This window comes from Hypomesus transpacificus, chromosome 2, assembly GCF_021917145.1.
Source record: "Hypomesus transpacificus isolate Combined female chromosome 2, fHypTra1, whole genome shotgun sequence".
Classification (NCBI taxonomy): Eukaryota; Metazoa; Chordata; class Actinopteri; order Osmeriformes; family Osmeridae; genus Hypomesus; species Hypomesus transpacificus.
The window spans coordinates 8,049,966-8,069,715 of record NC_061061.1 but is presented as its reverse complement, the minus strand read 5'-3'; the positions used below and the strand labels follow the sequence as shown (position 1 = coordinate 8,069,715).

General features: G+C 40.8%; 2 protein-coding genes and 1 long non-coding RNA gene across 4 annotated transcripts in view; 1 reads left to right on the top strand and 2 right to left on the bottom strand.

Moving 5' to 3' along the window:
• Nucleotides 1–10,235, bottom strand: part of mal2 (mal, T cell differentiation protein 2) — a 27,097-nt gene extending 16,862 nt beyond the window's left edge. The window contains exons 1-5 of one of the 2 annotated variants that reach the window (XM_047033484.1): nt 10,004–10,228; nt 9,744–9,891; nt 8,939–9,109; nt 7,206–7,403; nt 6,930–7,008 (exon numbers count right to left, since the gene is read on the bottom strand). In XM_047033484.1, the coding sequence (XP_046889440.1) occupies nt 6,937–7,008; nt 7,206–7,403; nt 8,939–9,109; nt 9,744–9,857 (555 nt within the window). In that variant the 5' untranslated portion in view covers nt 9,858–9,891; nt 10,004–10,228 and the 3' untranslated portion in view covers nt 6,930–6,936. Of the gene's footprint in view, nt 1–6,929; nt 7,009–7,205; nt 7,404–8,938; nt 9,110–9,743; nt 9,892–10,003 lie in introns of those variants that run through there. The other variant, XM_047033465.1, reaches the window with a different exon arrangement.
• Nucleotides 10,126–14,687, top strand: LOC124476382. The gene is made up of 4 exons (XR_006957036.1): nt 10,126–10,215; nt 11,546–11,702; nt 12,586–12,682; nt 14,146–14,687. It is a non-coding gene; the product is annotated as an uncharacterized LOC124476382 (long non-coding RNA).
• colec10 (collectin sub-family member 10 (C-type lectin)) lies at nt 10,799–19,750 on the bottom strand. The gene is made up of 7 exons (XM_047033494.1): nt 19,615–19,750; nt 16,664–16,735; nt 14,131–14,202; nt 12,949–13,002; nt 12,555–12,650; nt 11,514–11,740; nt 10,799–11,186 (listed from the first exon to the last, which is right to left on the bottom strand). Exons 1-7 carry the CDS (start codon nt 19,727–19,729, stop codon nt 10,929–10,931), a joined length of 894 nt encoding a protein of 297 aa, XP_046889450.1. The 5' UTR covers nt 19,730–19,750; the 3' UTR covers nt 10,799–10,928.

The window sequence follows — 19,750 nt, the reverse complement described above, 5'->3', positions numbered from 1 at the left end:
GTTCTGTTTCTGATGCAGCCGGATCTAGGAAACCAGGCCTGGGTGACCCTTGGTCTGTAGAATGTGCTGCTTTACTGAGGCAGATGTAGGTCCTGTGAACTCCATGCTCTTTGGCAATGGCTGGGGAATGCAGACCTCTCCCTAGGAGAGGGCCATGAATGCAGTTTTTGGGGCACTAAATTTTACAGCACAACCTTAAAGACTGTTTGCTCAGCATCCTCTCTGATGGTAGAGAGAAAAGCAGAGAGAGAGAGAGAGAGAGAGATAGAGAGGTAAGGAAAAAGGGATTATTTATTGGGTCGTCGTCTGCTCGGTGGAAGTGTCTGGTGCCGTGTCCTCTATAAATTAGACAACGCAGAACTACAACTGATGTTCTTGGCAATTGGGAGATTCCAGAAAAGAACAGCACAGCAGCACCGGGGCCTAGCTTGTCTGGGTTTTGGATGTAGGGTCGTGTGTAATGGAACCAGGGAGGGATGGGCCGACGCTTTCCCAAAACCAATGTTCAGGGTCATTTTGGAGAAAGAGTTATCATGAGAATTGAATGTAGCTCCACAGCGCAGCTCCTAGACATGCTGGACAAGGCAGAGTGGGTGAGAGCTGTGGACAGCACCATGGAAGTGGAGACTGGAGAGCATTCTGTTTATGGGAGGACGGGTCAGTGGTCAGCTATGTGGCTTCTTCCTGAGGCTGGAGGCGCCAGGTTTGTAAGGCAGACAGACAGATGAGGATGTCTGCTCGTAATATTTGGTGGTCACTCTTAAAAACACATGAAACACATAAACACAGACGCAGGTAAACATCTTCACATGCACTGACACACTATACACACACTTAGATCTCGGCAGCCAGCCAGCCAAACAGCCAGCCAGCCAAACAGCCAAAGGCTTGGAGAGCAGAGGAACTGAGCCAGGAAGCAGATCAATACCTCATCCAGGGGAATGGGAGGAAAGATAACCATTATTAATTCAAACCAACACAGATTTATCAATATTTTTTTCTGAACAACATGCTTATCCCTTGTATTCCTCTTCCTTTTCTTGCTTTTCACTGGTGGAAACTATTTAATATTCAAAGCCCCCTCTGTGTGCTTTGTAGCATCCAAGGCTTGAATAAGGGGTATATCCAACCCTATCTTAAAAAAAAAAAATATCTCAAGGTTGTTGATAGTTTGGCTGTTTAAGTGCAGAGGACCCAAGTTCATGCCCCACAATTACCCGCTCTCTGTTATTCACTGACGGTTAAGTTCCGTGTTCTCACCACTTACGCAAATACTCGGACAAAGCCATTGGTTGGACCCTGACGCAAGTGAACCTGTCTGGGGTGAAGGAGAGCTGTAAATTAATGTGGCTCAGAGAAGCCCGAGAGGTCAGAGAGATGAGTTGTGTTAAAAGTGATGACACACTGTCAATGTTGTAGGTTCCACATAGCTAGGAGATTTCCTTCCTTTGGTATGGGAGAGTGTCATTGATGTGAGGACCCAGACACATACATTTCCCAGGTCATTTCTCTCAGGTTCTGGGGTCGTATCAGTTATGGAATTCGATCTAGCCTGGAATATAGACAATTTACTTGTAATTGAATTTACAAACTGTACACAGATAAAGCTAGGACTCTAGAAAAGGCTGATGGGCATAGTTTGACCCCTTTCAATATTTAATAATGTAGTCTTGGTAAAGCAGGACTTAGTCATGTACTGCTAAATGTGTGTGCCAAAAGGATCTGAAAAGATCTAATATGGATCAACAATACTACAATTTCAGATTTACTAACTGCTTACACTGCTCGTACTGACTAGTCTTCATGTACTGTATGAGGCAACAGATTTCCACTCAATGCACATTGTTAAACACTAACGCCCCATACTGGTGTAATGCAAGGACCACACCTTATACACCACCAGGGTAAGAAAATTGGTTCAGTTTAATTGCATAAATCCATTAAAAATGTCACAAATACACAATTAAAAACAATGCACAATGTTTCACAACATGCACTGTTTTTGTAAATCATTCTAAGAACTATAATTGTTTCTACGTTTATCAATAATCTTTTAAATGTTAACTATGCAATGTTTTAGGAATAGGATTCCACAAATTCTTCAGCTTCCTCTACTATTATTGTATAACAATTAGAATTACACACCAATAAACACACAACTATTAAGATAATTATAAATTATAAAGTCAGTTATATGGTGGGCACAAGACTGCTAGTGCTGTTACAGTTACATCTGAAAAAAATCTATACATAACATTCTAATGTTTCAAAGATTAACAGGTGATCTTAATCACATAAGAATAAAGGAATGTGAATGCCATTAATATAATACTTAGTATTCTCATTAAATAATGTTGTTGAACATGTATCAAAAAGACAGGCACATAAAAAATACCATGGAGTGAACTTCCCCCCCAAAGCACTAGTTTCTGTGCAAGACACGGGCAAAACACTATGATGACTAAGATCCCCTTAAGTCCTTTGTAGGAAGCATACCTGGAATTCAATATTTTGTGAACATACTGGTATGATGCTAACATGGCTAAGATCACATCTTAGCCAGGGTTCTAAATTAACACCCGCCAAATGCGGGTTAAAATTCATTTTGGCGGGTGTAAATAAAAACTCACTAGCCAGTTTGGCCGGTGATACATGAGGCATTACATGAATGATACATAAGGCTCTGTTTTCGGCATGGTTCTCGGTCATTTATCCCCCTGGCAGTATTTCCTGAGTTTCCCATGAACACTGCCGTAATGCTACGTGATAACGTTTTATACGCCCATTGGCTGCGCGCAGTTGAAGTGAAACCAGCGCGAGAAACCGTGGAAACGAACAGAGTTTCCAGCAGAAAACACAAGGAAGAAGTCAAACGAAGCATAGCGGATCATAGGAGGTAATAAGAGCTAGCTAGAGTAGTAAAGTAAAAAGTTAACTGCGGCGGTTGTTAGGACAAAGTTCTGGGGGCGAGAAGAGGAACGAGGTAGGGGATGAGGATATTGATAGCACTAGAGCAGGGGTGTCAAACATACGGCCCGCGGGCCGGAACCGGCCCCCAAGGAGGTTCGATCAGGCCCGCAGGATAATTTGAAAGTGGAAAAAATGCATAAAAGACATGGAATTAATATTTTTAATTCGCTGTAATTCATGGATTATCCGCTAAGGGGCGCACTCTTTCCATCAGAGTAGAAGACAAGCCGCATCACTGAGACAGACTGAAAACAGCAGACGGTATCAATTAATACCTTGGTCTCTACTAGGGATGGGCGAACGATGCCTTGTGAAGCTTTGGTGGTTTCTTCCGGATTGTGCCGGCCCAAAGAGCCGAACTATCGGCGCTTTGAAAATGAACAGCGTCATCTAGCAGCCGTTTAAACTGGCTGAATGAGGCGTAGTGGTTGTCTCCGACGGTAGACTACCCTACGTTATTCAATATTTAATTAAGGCTACATGTGTTCATTTTGATCTGATATTAGTGCTCACACATTAAAATGTTGTGATACATCCGTAGGCCTTTAGAATTATGTCATTTTCTCACAGTAAAAGTTAAAGAATATCGTACGAGATTCACTGGACTGGGGCGCGAACTTGGGATCCCAGATTCGCATTAACAATATGTAGCCGTACAACGCTTTAACCAACTACACCACCGAAGAGATCATTACTTGTTAAAGCGGTTGGACGGAGTTTATACGATATGGTCTTTATATCAATTAAACTAGATAACACAGAAGAAAGACATGATATTTTGGTTATTTATAGCAGAGTATGGTATAATTTTAATGGTCCGGCCCACTTGACATCTCCCTAGGCCGTATGTGGCCCACGATGCGAAATGAGTTTGACACCCCTGCACTAGAGAAACGAAGAAAAGAAAATGTAATGCCAAATGTCTGACAGGTCGGGAATGGCTTGTGTTTGACAATGAAAATGTTGTCATGTTTTGTAAGGATTGCCGCATGTAGTCTACGCATAAGAAAATTATGTTGCTTACTGACACAGTCTAGTGTAATGTATATACACTGTTCCTAATAAAGAGTATATTGGGTCAGTTTAATTAAAGCCTGCTTAGGACAAAACGTTACTGTAAATGCATGGGCAGGAGTCAATCTCATCATGATGCGAATTGACGTTTTAGCCATTTATACGTGGCCGACATGTGCAAACGCGCTGCAAATATAGACAAAGTACACGCAAATTGACAAACACAAGCAAATTAAGAAAACATCTTCATGTATTTGACAACATATGCGCAGCATTCAGCAAAACGCGCTGCGAATATAGAAACGCGCTGCAAATACATACAACACAACCAAATGGGCTACATAAACACGCTGCAAATATAGAAATGCGCTGCAAAAAGGAAAGCACGCAAACCCCGAAAACAAATGCAAACAGAAAAAAGCTGCATCCAGATAACACAACGGAAGAGCTCCAGGCCTCTAGTAGGAGCGCTAAGTGGAAGAGCGTGATTTTCGACCCAGAGAGGGCAGATGAGAAGTTTGTTTTGAATAAGGGGACCAAAATCGAAGTAAAGAGGCAAAATAAAAAGATTAGTATTCATTTTTACACGTGCCCCTCCTCTTTTACAGTTTTTCAAAAAACTTACTTCGATGTTGGTCCAAACTTTTCATATGCTCTCTCTTTCTCTCTCGCTCCATGGGGCCGAAAATCAAGATGTTCCACTTGGATCTCCCCCTAGAGGCCTGGAAAACTTCCGTTGTGAAAACTGGATGCAGCATTTTTGGTTTGCGTGCTTTCGTTTTGGCAACGCGTTTATGTACTGCAGCGTTCTTGGTTTGCGTGGTTTCGTTTTTGCAACGCGTATTTGCAGCGTGTTTATGTATTTGTGTTGTGCGTATTTGTAGCGCGTTTGCTGAATGCTACGCATGTGTTGTCAAATTAATTAAGATGTTTTCTTAATTTGCTTGTGTTTTGTCTGTATGCATGTGTTTTCTTAGTTTGCAGTAGTGATGTGTCGTTCGTGAACGATTCGTTCATTTTGAACGAATCCTTATAAGGACTCGGGAGTAACGAGTCCTCTCAACGAACGATTCGTTCCTTTCCCGACTCGGTCTTTCTACGAGCCTTTGGATCATTTTTCACGTGACCTGTATAGGCTGTAGCAAGAGGAAACGAACGATTCGTTCCTTTCCCGACTCGGTCTTTCTACGAGTCTTTGGATCATTTTTCACGTGACCTGCATAGGCTCTGTAGCTAGAGGAAACGAATGATTAGTTCCTTCCCCGACTCGGTCTTTCTACGAGTCTTTGGATCCTTTTTTCACGTGACCCGCATTGTATTTTTTAGTAGAGGAAACAGTTTCCTTATTCCCTTTCGCGTGGCCGCTGTTTTAGTAAGACGTGAATGAATGATATTCGCTCAAGTCATCATACTGACTGGTTTTGTTATTTTCACTTTACATTTACACTTACAGTTTAGTGCAGTGTAATTGTTTGACGTGATAATTAAATGCTAGTGTGATAATACATGACCAAATCATACAAACTCATGATACATTATTTTAATGCAGGAATTTATTTTGAAATAGTATTTGCTGGTGCACATGTCATGCACCAACCTACAGTGGACGTATAGGGGCTATACGTCCTTTGCAGTGGACGTATAGCCCCCAACCCCCCCCCCCCCCCCCCCCCCCCCCCCCCCCCTCTGAAATGAACAAATGACTCGAAAAAAGATTCGTTCATTTTACTGAACGAGATTCAAAGAACCGAATCAGTAAAAAGAACCGAACTTCCCATCACTAGTTTGCAGCGCGTTTGCACATGTCGGCCACCGTACATTTACAATAAATCGTGTCCTTACAGTGTTTCCCACAGATTAGAAACCTAATTGTGGCGGGGAGGGGTGGGGGTTGTCAGACGGGGGGGGGGGGGGGGGGGGGGGGGGGGGGGGGGGGGGGGGTGTCGTAATAATTCCTTCGTTAATAATTCTTTACAGTTAATTTGTTAGTAATTTGTTACATTAAATATTAATCCAAAATGATTCACACCTTCACAAAATTAACAACAACTAACATATTATTTCTGCATTATGCATGTAGCAACCCTAGTGCTAAACAACTATTTAACTGGTTGGCTCCATGACGCCGGGTAAGCTAGCTCTTGAGACTTCTCACCAAAAGAACGAAGGGGAAACTTCGAGTACTGTAATTAGCTCTGGATAAGAGCGTCTGCTAAATGACTAAATGTAAATGTGAGTAAGGTACCTCGCGAAAAGTAGCCTCAACTTTTCTCGACTTTTAGCTACGGCACTAATGCTGAAGGCTCGCTGATATAGCTGTCGGTCTTACTAGAACGGCATATGTATGCGTTGTTGTTGCTAACGTGTGCTGACGTTGTGACTGTGCATATGTGAGAAAGACGCATGAGTGACAGAGAGACGGAGGGAGAGCAGGGGAAAGGAAATGCAGCTGAACGAATACGCTGCGTGTTTTAACCTAAATAGCGATAAAAACAAATATTTTACGAAACGCAATGTGTGGCGGCCGGTGTTGATTCTGTGGCGCACCGCCACAAATTAGTCTATGTGTGGGAAACACTGCCTTACTTAGTCACGTGTTGGTGATTTCACATACCCTTGCATCATATTTCTGTGCTTCATTTTACTTCATTTTCTGTGTTTTTCATGCCAACAATGTTATAAAATGATCAAATGCATTCAGTGAAACTCATAATTGTTCTTATTTTCACCGGAAAGAATTTGGCTAGTGGAAATTCTGTTTGGCTGGTAACTTTAGAAAGTTACCAGCCAAATTGGCTTGTGATCAAAAAAGTTAATTTAGAACCCTGATCTTAGCCCTTGGGGATATCCACAACTGTACAGATTAAGTTTAAACATTTGTAGTCTTCTGTATATCACGTTCTGCTATGCAGTGGACCCAAGCTGTCCTGTGGTGTACTTTCTTGTTCAGCATTACATCCTCCATCTCTTGAAACCCATGAACATGCTACATGCGTAGCTTACAGTCACCACAAACGCAAATATCTGAAATACAAACAGCTCCTGAATTTGACAGAGCCTTGCAGTATGTTTTAGAAATGTGTGTGAAGATCTAATGCAGTGCATGTCCAGTATGGAGTGAATCCATGTTGAACCCATGGCTTAGCTAACCCTCCACACAGTAGCTATTCTATATGTTAGCTTACTAACATTTATGAGAACACTTAATCTTTAACCCTTACCGTAGCCGCCACATTGATATTGTACTGTCGCTGGTCCAGGAAGGCATATATGTTCCCACTGGGTCTGGTCATGCAGAGTGTTGTGTTGTTTGTGATGGTGGTCCCAATGATTCGACCTCCATTTGCTGCAGTGGTGGCAGCTTCCAGCACAAATGCTCCAAAGTAGAATAGCAATGCTGTGAAGTGGTACACCACATCCTGAGTAGCACAAAATGAATGACAAATATCAGTATGTTGATGTGATGCATTTAAACCGTATTGGCACCTGTATTCAGCTTTACCACCTGTGCTGTATGAACAGATGGACAGTAATAAGTTTTTTCTCTTTAGGTGGAGTCAAGACATGCAGTCTTACTCAGAATTGTATTTTGAATGTTGCTATTGCCAACCAAGCGTCTTGTTGTTAGTAAAGATGCTCCTTATTAGGCTAACTATCGTGTTTTTAATGCCTTTCACATTTCACACATTAAGATCCTGCTCTGTTTTCTGTTTTGTTGTTTATGTTTTCAACTGCCCAATCTCTTTAATTTCAACTCAATATGAAAGGTCAATTGTTTGCAATGTCAACACAGGCGCAATGTGTTTATTTACACACTCTGTTGCTGTTTTCAGACAATAGGGGTCTGGGCTTACAAACTGTCCATTGTGAAATCAGTGTGAGCTCAGCTCACTATCACTGATTGTTCGCTTGACGAATATATCACATGCTTGAGTATGCTTGTTTAGAAGAGCAGTAGTCTTGCACCTGAGCGCTGTCTGGGTCCCCAGAAGGCCATGCAGACCTTCAAGTCACCTCTAGTAGTTCACTAGATATGTTTACATTTACATTTAGTCATTTACCATGCCCTCTTATCCAGAGCAACTTACAGTAAGTACAGGGACATTCCCCCGAGGCAAGTAGGGTGAAGTGCCTTGCCCAAGGACACAACGTCATTTGGAACCGCCAGGAATCGAACTGGAAACCTTCTGATTACAAGCCCAATTCCCTAACCGCTTAGATATCTGACTCCTCATGTTGTGGTTAATGTGTATTTAAACTGGGCTGAGTGTAGTGTTCATGTGGGGGAATGAGTAGGCGTCGATCGTGGTTATACATGAAGACAAAGTAGACATTCTAGTGAAACAATGGAGAAGAGTGGCACAACATTGGATACGGGCCAGTTGTTCAGTCAGAAGAAGTGAGGCTTTTCAGAGGCAGAACTAGGGCCAATGTGTTTGGCTATGACACCTGTAAAAAAAAAAAGGGTGCTATTCTTCAGGCCTAAGCAGTGATGCGGTCATACACAGGCGAGGGGGAGCCGTGTGTGCATTGCTTTCAGGGAAATCAGACAGTAAATGGGGCATTTACTGTAATCTTTGTTCTGTACTCTTTTCATCTTCCTGAAAATGGAAGAGTGGGACTGTTCCTCACCTTCAACTGGATAAATGACTGGTCTGATTATGGTGGTTCACCTTTAAAGTAAAAACTGACTGATCTTCACAGCTTAACTATTGAAATTGGAGAAAAACCTTAAATTCAAGTGATGATTTTTGACTTGATGGCAAGAAAAAAAGTTCACGTCAGAACTTTTTAGGTGTCATTGGTCCTACTTGAGTAAAGCTCAAATTTTCCCTGACCTTGCAAAATCCAGTCGATTTGAAGATGTGGTTCCCATGCTGAAGCTTGGTTCATTTCCAACGCACACAACTACCTGCTGCAAACTGCAAAAAAGAGACCTGTATACCGAACTCACCAAAAAGTTCCAATCAGTTTGGACTTTGTCAGCAACGCCCAACAGGAAAATAGCAAGGTAGGCAGAGGAGAAGAAGAACATGGTGACCGAGACAAACATCACCCATCCCTGAAGCAGAGGCACAGGCACATTGGAAGAAGCCACGAGGATCCATACCAACCCTCCAAACACCTGGAGGTGGCAGAGAGGGGAGAACAGCAATACGTTAAACAGCAAGACGAGCCACACTTGGAACAAGTGATTTTTAATTCAAACCAGTAAATCAGGCTGTTTTATGTTAATAATTTATTTTGGTCTTCAGTCAATGTGGCATCATGTGTGTGAGTTAACATGTCATCATGCCAAGAGAATAATATTAAAACCTGAAGCCTAGATGATTAACAATCATTGACTAGTTGCCTATATTCTTGACAAACAAAAGTGCGTTTACAGTAGGCTGTGTTCTGTGCATGTAGGATCCTCACATTATCGATAGGTTGCGCTTTGTGTAGGCCTAGGCCGAAACAATTGTACGTTACAATTGTATCGGCCATTAACGTACTTTAAATCTGAGGTCATTAGGATTTTTTTGGTCAGAAGTACACAGATAACAACCAGTGGCACGGCAAATCCTTAATCATAAATACTGAACAAAAGCCACGTAACCCTTTTTTGTTGTTCCTAAAGTTTATTACGTTTACAGCCTATGGGTGGATGACGATACACCCGCTTAGGCTATAGAATGAATAGGCCTATATGTTCTTCAAAAGCTATGCTATTTGCCACAGCCGACGTAAACAAAATCGTAAAGCAGCACTTGACTTACAATCTCCAAGCAAATAAGCGCTCCAGAGTAGGTCTTCAATATGTCCAAACCCAGCGGCAAAGAAATTGTTGGTGCCGGGAAAGAAGTCGCCGCAGGATTTGTAGGCTCCGACATCGTTCCGGTGCTTTCCAGGCTCAACAAGGGACGGCTACGACACAGACAAATTCCTCCGGAGTCATGTGGTCCCAAACTGGTCCAACAGGTGCACCTGCCACTCCCTTGAAAATTTCTCCAAGTCAATCAGGCCAAAAAAAGCTTACCTGAGGTATTAATTCGTCCTTGCTGCAGTAGGCAAAATGTTAGTATTGACTCAGACTTGTAACTTACTACCACGATGTCCGTGACTATATTCTAACTTCTCCTATTTAAAACTACAGATGTAGGGAGTTGTCTCAAGTAAACATTATCATAAATACTAAGAGCGATAAGGAGCACAGCAGTGATTTTCAAACCGACACTGCTTCAAGGGAAGGTAAATAATTGCGCAAGTCAACTTAACACTGTTTACCCAATAACCAACGGCCAAGAGATCACTGCCTGTGCGGATAGGCAACACACTTGTAATCCAAACCTATTAGTTGAGTACAGCATGCAATTGTCATTGTTGACACTAATTGACAGACTGGTATGGAATACATTTGTTGAGTGAATTACAGTAGTTAAAATGCTTTGGATAAGAACATCAGAGGTTTCAGGTTTCTGTTGCCTTATCAGGTTATAATGTTTACCTTAATTGTGGATAGAGGCAAGAATGTTTGCATAACCCCATGCCTGTAATGTTAGCAACCATTACACAGATTTTCTCAACAGAATAGAATCGGGGTTGCAAGGTATATATCCCACCGATTTTGTCAGCTCTTCTCCCAAGTTTGTCTCAAATTAAAACATAATTGTTCTTGTTTCAAGATATGACCATACAAATTATACTTGATCGTTTAATGGAGATTCACTTTAACAGATAGGATCTAATGGTTTGAATCTTGGAGAACATTATAAACACACAAGAAAAGGGGTCCTATTAGAGTTTTCAGATGATTCACACAATTCTTAATTCATTCAATTGACAGGGATTTATTTTAGTTCTACACAATATATTTATTTTGTTGCTTTATAGATATAACAATGTTGTGCCGCCTAGACTGAATAATTGAGAGTGCACTGTATCTTGTAGACATAACCTGTATTTCATGAGGTTCCCATGGGATCTCTGCTCATAGCAGGTGGCACAATCCCTCCTCCTCCTCCTCTTCCTCTCCTCAGGAACTCACACACATAGTACATAGTGATGTCACACTCCACCTGGCTCCACCCCCCAGTGTTCTGCAGCTCCACACAGGTAGCATTGGATCTGGTTGGAGGGGTCACATGAGGCTCCTCCCCCAGGGTCCAGCCTGCAAATCCCTGCAGGGGGGTGGAGTCTGCATACACATTGACCCCGCTCTCCTGGTGAGACGAAGAAGCAGAAAAACTGTGATAAGGCCATGAGTCACTGCTGAGATGCATCTTCTAAAATCCTTGTTATCCTCAAAGAAATGTGAAAGGAATAGGACACTGGCATAGATCATTCTGGAGTTTTAGAAGTCTGGCAGTTAATAGAATTGAGCTGAACCCACCCACCAACGACTATTAAACTTACAAAGAGTCCCTGACAAAGACAATGCCGGTTATGGAATTAAGAGGCCCTTTTCATAGTATTATCTCCACTGACCAATTTTAAGTCTATGAATATTATAAACTGGACTTCAGTGTAAATCCTATGTTCTAGCTAACCTCTGTTCCTGCTGTCATGTTGTTCTCTACAGACTGCAGTCCTATGTAGACACGTGCGAGTCCAGCCTGGCTGATGTAGTCTGCCAGAAGCCGGTTGACTTCTCTGCTCTTGGGCATGGCCAGCATTCCTCCCCTTAGTTTACAGTTCATCAGAGCATCTCTGTACTTTCTGGCCTCCTTCACGATCAGGTAGAACCTTTCATCTGTTTCCTTCATGCCAAGAATAACTGTAAATAAAAGAGTGTTATTACTTCCCCTCCCCAAGTTTCTCTCAGAAAACCCTTTGCTTATCAGGGGCCGTGTAGGGCATAATTCAAACTCACCTTTATATACAAACCATTGAACACCTTTTGCCTCTCACAAACTCTACTGAAATACACTCACATTCACTACTGAACACCTCTCACATATACACATGAAAATGTAACCTCACCCAATGACACAGCAAACCTCTCATGACCACGAAAAATTACCTTGAGCTACTTGAGGACCAGAATACCAGCACCTGTCACGTATTATATTATACCTTCTGAGTATGACATTTTCAATTGTGTGTGAGAGGTGTTCAGTAGTGAATGTGAGTGTATTTCAGTAGTGTTTGTGAAAGGCCAAAGGTGTTCAATGGTGTGTATGAAAGATTTGTTTGAATTATGGCCTACACAGCCCCTCATATATTCTCTCCATGCCTGGTTTTACTTGAGTGTAGTATATTCAGAGATAGTTAGACATAATATAGGTATAATTTTAATCGTATTGTATTGTACCTATTGTGTTATAGAAAACAACTCAAAAAGCAATTTTTAACAATAAATCTGTTTTCTGCAAGACCTTTGAGAGACCCAGTCCAAGCCATTATTGCACAACATCACAATTCAAGACAAAATGGTGTATGTGCAATGTGTTGCTACATACATTTCCATAGCTGTAGCTAATTAGTAATGTGTGCACATACAGTATATGGTCAATTGTTTTAAGGCATACAACTAATGGTCTTGGTCTTTTATGAGACCAGAAAACAGTTTAGATAGGAAACGTACATACCATTCTTGACAAACTGAACTGTGTTCCTCAGCTTGCTCACATTGATGTCTAGCTGGCCAACAAGCTTTCTGTACCTCCCACAATCACAAGTGGTCCCTACAGAATCAGATACATGGAGGAAACAGACGGTTAGTGGACAATGGAACATCCATTCCCATTTTCAATATTGAGACATTGCAGACCCACTCCAATTGTATAATTGGACATAGAAAAGTACAACATATTCACTCAATTTCATAGATTGACATATTTTAAATATGTGGAATTGAAATAGTATCAAAATAATCAGTTTATCACCTGTAATAATCTATAAGATCCAGGTAATTGCTCAGTAAACAACAATAATTTCAACAAAGCATCCATTCAATTTCGGGATTACAATGAAAATTGTCACCTGGTTTCCCCTTTAATCCTGCAGGCCCATCAGTTCCAGAATCCCCCTTTCTCCCTAGAAATCAAAAGCATGCATCAACACAAACCTATTCCTGAAAAATCATCCATCTGTAGCATGGATTCAGTGCTGCCTTGAGGTGGGCAACTACAGTAGACAAGAACCTACCACTAGATAGCGCAACTGTACAGCACTACACCCACCTTTTCACTGAGACAAAAGGAATAGCTCAATTTATCCCTCAAAGATTCAGCCTTCACTGGCAGTTGCACATTTAGGGGAAGTATAGCACAATACAAACAAAAAGCACTGTCTGTTTTTTTATGGTTGTTACAAGGGGATACGATACCTGTCAGGAAAGACAAAAGTGTACATTGATTTATATGATTGGTTTAGTTACATTACTTTTGCTGTTATTTCTTTCAGATGGCAATTACTAATATAATGAGTACATTATATGACAGACTGGAAACCAAAAGTAAAATACTCAACAGTCTTTTAACATATTAAATATGATGATATTTAGATTAGCATTATGCCTCTTAAACCTCTAGCTGATATTGTCATTATGGACTAACTTAAGCGAGTTCAGGATTTCTGTGTCCCTTTCCAAAGCATTACTGGCTCAGATTACCTCAGAAGGATTTCCTCCAGTCCCTAACACATGGTCATAGTTAAACTCTCAGTAAACATGGTACATTACACCTTGTATGACTCCTTCTGCATACAAGCCCAGAGCACCTAGAGACTCTAGACTATGTTTGTAATTATGAAGAATCTTAGATACATGGGTTCTCCTCTGGTCCAAGCCGAGGTAGTCGTTCTCACAGACCAAGACAATGGCGCTCCAATAGCAACATTTTTGCCTGAGAGTAAACATCTATGTAAACAGACCTGATGAGGGTCCCTCCCAGGTAGTTTAGACTGTCTGGATGAGGTTTATGTTGCTTCTTGCCCTCCATGTTTAAACATGTTTTTCAAACGCTTTCCTACATGGGCCTCATTCAAACTTTCACCTAAAAACACTTCCATGGTTTGTGGGGTCTCCTTCAGTAAATTCTAAAGGTTCAGATGTTTTACTAAAGTGAAAACAACCTGAGGAACTTGGTTGTTGGATACATGAGGACACATATTAAAAGCAAATCCAACAGGGGTTTTATGGTCTAACTGATAACCAAACTGTACCTCTCTCTCCCGCAGGACCCATCTTTCCCATCTGCCCCACCTCTCCTTTAAATCCTGTCTCCCCTGGCAACCCTGGATGGAGGGAAGGAGACAAAGGGTGAACAAACTGCTAAATCAATAACGCTATTGTAGCAAGCATGCGAGAAAGGCACAGTGCTGGGATTAAATCTCTCTGTATTATTGCTATCTCCCACAGCAGACATCGGTTGTCTGATTTACAGTACTTGTCTAGGAGTTGGACTTAAAGATAGTTACCACAGTCCAAGACTTTCATCCAGAACCGGAGTATTCCTTTAAAAAAATCCCTCAGCAAATCCCTAGTATTTTAAATAATTGGTTGCATGCGGTATACAGTAGCTCTACTCTCTAAAGGAAACCTACAAAGCCATTTTACCATGTTAAACCTACTCTAGACCGAGATGCTCTCAGACTTGTGTCTGATAACTGTCAGTGTTCATTTATTTTAACACTGTTAAAATTAACTCAATATCCAAATGATACAGTTAACCCTGTTAAATTTGATTTGTTACAAATCAAATGAATAAATAAATGGAAACATGAACCTGAAAATCCCATGGTGTTATGATTACATGTGCAATTTCATTCATGCAAGTACATTTTTTTTATAAATAAAGTACAATTGACAAAACAGAGGAGATTGCTAAGAATGTTCCCAGGAGATACAGTTGCTGATCTCAACAAATGAGCAAACTCGTTGTTCTTACTTGGGACTGCCTTACTTCCTGCTGATCATACATAACATAAATGGGTTGAAAACAAACAAGATTTGGACAATGAACTAGAAACACTCAAAACACATACAGATCACAAATGATATGTAGTAGAAGTCACAAATATGACAAAGAAAAATGTTCTGAAAGACAGTCTAACTCTTGGTCTAACATTACAGTCTATACCTAAGCAACCTTTGGGTAAAATACTTGCAATAAGGCAACAATTTAGCATCCTGAGTCAGCTTCTCATTCTGGCCAACTTCCTTCTTAAATTAAAGTTTCCCCTTAATGTGATATAATCTACTTTTAGTCTCCAGTCTTTTTTTTCTCCAGACCATAGTAGTCGCCAAAGTAAATATACAATTATTTTGTAGGGAAGCAGGTGTCAAGGAGCACAGGGAAATATATAATTTCTAAACAACATTTATTATTTTCTGTCTACTGTGGCTGAATCATTTTTGTTTTCTTTGAGGAACTCAATTCTTCAGCCCCTGGTTGGTGCCAGTTGAACCGTTTTTTTGAGCCTGAAGATAACAATACCTCATATCTCATCTTCCTATTTAATGAGAAACCCCCTAAACTGCTGTAACGTCTCTCCCTGAGCCAGGTGTGGGGTGGGGTACAGGCACATACCCTCAATCCAACCAAGCCAGCCCTAAACACTACCTTATTCAGGTGAGTTGAAGGCTGGCATTGGAGAAGTAAAACCAATATCAAATTAATATTCAAGGGCAATATATGCCAAAAATGCCAGTTCTTGACAAGTTTATAACATTTGGCACTAGATACTGTCCACATGGTTTACACATTCAAATGCCAGTTGGCTGAGATAGTCATGTTAACTTGGTGTCCTACTTTTTGGGCATTTTTTCTTTTTTTAGTTTTAGTTCTTAAAGTCTTTAGTTCTTAAAAAACTAACAAACAAAAAAACACTGGAATATATCCTTTTCTAATAATTTATAGTTTTCCATTCGAAGTAATCAGGCTTTGCACATTTCTTTTAACATGGAAGATAATTCTATGGTCTAACAAAGTATTATTAACTGAAAAATTGGCACAAATTCTTTCAAAGAGAACATCATAACATAATGTAGAAAAAAAACAATGCATAATTGAAGGTGATGGTAAGTCACGCCATTACACATACATACAGCAAACCAAAATGACTGGTTTCTTATACAAATGTGACCTAGGTTGAAGAGTTAAAAAAGCTGGCTGCTAAGTTTGTTACTTTCCATTTCTGGAAATGACTCAAACGATCCTGGCATCTCTCTCTCTGGCTGCTCACTGATGAGAGAAGTGTGTGTTTGTAAAATAGGGAGGTGTGTATTTGTGTGTGTGTGTGGCTTCTCTCTCTATGATTGCCTTGTGAGCTCTGTTCACAGTGCACCGAAAAAAACAAACATCTGCATGAAAGAGGCCAGCCAGAGAACATTGACTGTCTGCACGCCTGTCTGTCTGTCTGTCTGTCTGTGTCTCTGTAAGTGTCTTTGTACTTGCCGGCCAACCTGCTTACCAGTCTGACAGTCTGTCCATTTGTCTGTCAATTAACATGTGTGATTCTCCCTGAGCAAACATCAGAGACACACACACACAGAGAGAAAGATAGAAACACACCCCAGCTGTCTGGGCTTCAAGGATACATTTACAGTAAACGATTCATATCAGGCTGAATACTTCAAGTTATACTGTATGCAATCTACGTCAGCAATGTTAAAAACGTTCAGTCAGTCACCATTTGTCAATCGTGTCTTTGGTAACAAACCAGTGAGTAGTAAATCAATGAGGAGATTAAGAACCTGGTTGTCCTGAAGGTCCGCTTTTGCCCAGCCTGCCTTGGTCTCCCTCCTCACCCTTCTTGCCCAGGTCCCCTGTTAGGAGTAGAGAAACAGGCCTGGGCTGAGGAAATCAAGCTTCTGCACACATACCTGGAGAATAACACTAACTACAGATTGCATCAAATACAGTATGCATGAACAGTGTAAACTATACTGTTATGTATATACAGTGCCCTCCAAAAGTATTGGAACAGTGAGGCCAATTCCTTTATTTTTGCTGTAGACTGAAAACATTTGGGCTTGACATCAAACGATGAATGTGAAACCAGAGATCAACGTTTCAGCTTTTATTTCCAGGTATTTACATCAGGATCTGATGCACAAATTAGAAAATATCACCTTTTTGTTCGAACCCACCCATTTGTCACGTGAGCAAAAGTATTGGAACATGTGACTGACAGGTGTGTTTTGTTGCCCAGATGTGTCCTATTACATACATTATTCAATCAATAAATACCACTGAATGTCTACACTCAGGTTCAGATTGGGTAAGATAGGTTTTGTCTATGCAGACTGTATTCAGAGGTGAAAACAACATGAAAACCAGAGCGCTGTCTTTGGGTGAAAAACAAGCAATTGTGAGTCTTAGAGAAGATGGAAAATCAATCAGAGCCATTGCAGAAACATTGGCCATAGCCAGTACAACCATTTGGAATGTCCTGAAGAAGAAGAAAACTACTGGTGTACTAAGTAACAGACGTCGAACAGGTAGACCAAGGAAAACATCCGCAGTTGATGACAGAAACATTGTAAGAGCTGTAAAGAAAGACCCTAAAACAACTGTTAGTGAGATCAGCAACAACCTCCAGATGGCAGGAGTGAAGGTATCACTATCTACTGTTCGCAGAAGACTTCATGAACAAAAGTACAAGGGCTACACCAGAATATGCAAACCACTCATTAGCAATAAGAATAGGAACGCCAGGCTGGAATTTGCCAAAAAGTACAGAGATGAACCTCAAAAATTCTGGGACAAAGTTTTATGGACTGATGAGACAAAGATTAACTTTTACCAAAGTGATGGAAAGGCTAAAGTTTGGAGAAAGAAAGGAACTGCTCATGATCCCAAACACACAAGCTCATCTGTGAAACACGGTGGAGGTAATGTCATGGCTTGGGCTTGCATGGCTTCTTCTGGGACGGGCTCATTAATCTTCATTGAGGATGTAACACATGATGGCAGCAGCAAAATGAACTCGGAAGTCTACAGAAACATTTTGTCTGCCAATTTAAGGAAAGATGCAACCAAACTGATTGGCAGAGCCTTCATCATGCAGCAAGATAACGACCCAAAACACACTGCCAAAACAACAAAGGAGTACATCAGGGGCAAGAAATGGAAGGTATTAGACTGGCCAAGTCAATCTCCAGACTTAAACCCTATAGAGCATGCATTTTACCTGCTTACGAGGAGACTGAAGGGAGGAACCCCACAAAACAAACAACAACTGAAAGAGGCTGCAGTGAAAGCCTGGGAAAGCATCAAAAAGGAAGAATGCAAAAGTTTGGTGACGTCAATGGGTCACAGACTTGCTGCAGTTATTGAAAGCAAAGGATTTGCAACTAAATATTAAGTCTTATTCACTTAAATATGTTTTAAGTATATCTGTTCCAATACTTTTGATCACATGACAAATGGGTGGATTCAAACAAAATGTGATATTTTCTTAGTTGTGCATCAGATCCTGATGTAAATACCTGGAAATAAAAGCTGAAACGTTGATCTCTGGTCTCACGTTCATTATTTGATGTCAAGCCCAAATGTTTTCAGTCTACAGCAAAAATAAAGGAATTCGCCTCACTGTTCCAATACTTTTGGAGGGCACTGTATATACTGGTCCTTGACTAGACCACCAAAATACTGTAGAACTATTCCTTACAAGTCTGCTGTACTATGTATATGCAGTTATTTGACACGAAAAGAAAAACGTGCCAAATAAATAAAATCTTTATTTGTTTATGTATATACATGTATTCTCTTGTAAATTACTTGGATTTGTGTCTATAGCATCAGTTGGACTAAAGCAGTATTATTTGAGATTGGACTTAACCAAATAAGCTCCAGTGTTCCCTAGCAGCTGTTTAAACACACAGTCATTGTAGGGACTTCTCTTGGGCTAGCTAACAAAAGCATTGGAAAACAAAACGACATTTCCTACCGTTTGTACCGCAGGCCACAATCATATACCTAAAATCTCAACATGGCAGCATTGAAGTCAAAAGTGATTAGTCCATGTCTATACAAACAAACTGACTTGACCGACGATGTGTTAGGATGAGAATACTGGACAGGTTGTATTGTTGAAGACCCTAGAAACTGCTGCCAGATTGGCCTTCTTAATTTATCTCTGTTAATTTAGGTTAGAATTTTGGAACAGGTACCCTACTTAGATCACTACCAAAGAACAAAATTAAATCCTCTGTCAGACTACCACACAACACCCATTCTTAATAGCTGTGAATGAAGAAAATGGCAGTAGTATTCCTACACATGGTTATTGTTTTCTATAACAGCAGGGTGAGTTTTGGGGAACTAACTACTGGTGTTGTAAAAACAAAGAAGAGAAAGAACGTAGTTACTGGATTGTGTTCTTAGTGTCTGGGCCTTCATTGGCTGCCAGCACACTTCAGGGCTTGACTTGATCAACTCCATCTCCAAATAGATGTGTCAATCCGGGATCTAATTCCATTATGTCAGTATAATTGTAATGCCAATTGACTGACCATTGTTCTTTTAAAACATCACTGCTTCTTCTCTCAAATTCTTGGTAGACTGACTAAGTTAGAGGCTTTGTCATAGAGAGAGGGAGGCCACTAGGACACAAAGCAACCCAGTGCCCGAGTCACCCCAAAAAACTAACAATCAAACATACAACTAGCTTCAAATTTATGAACCAGAAATGTGACAGTACCTTTGGATCCTGGTAAGATAGTGTTGGAACACACCTCGATGGCATTCAAATGACCAATGATGCTTAGAGCCACAAAGAGCTGCAGTGGCCCTCTGCTGAAGCCTGCTTCCACCATGTCCCTTGTTTGGAGGACCTC

Bases quoted from the DNA above. Each gene is read 5' to 3' on its own strand.
- colec10 (XM_047033494.1), bottom strand. From the start codon at position 19,729: ATGGTGGAAGCAGGCTTCAGCAGAGGGCCACTGCAGCTCTTTGTGGCT. The intron at 13,003-14,130 runs GTACAGTTTGGT...TTTGATTTCTAG, and splicing joins GGGTCCTGCGGGAGAGAGAG to GGAGAAAGGGGGATTCTGGA. The intron at 12,651-12,948 runs GTGACAATTTTC...CTGATTCTGTAG, and splicing joins AGGATTAAAGGGGAAACCAG to GGACCACTTGTGATTGTGGG.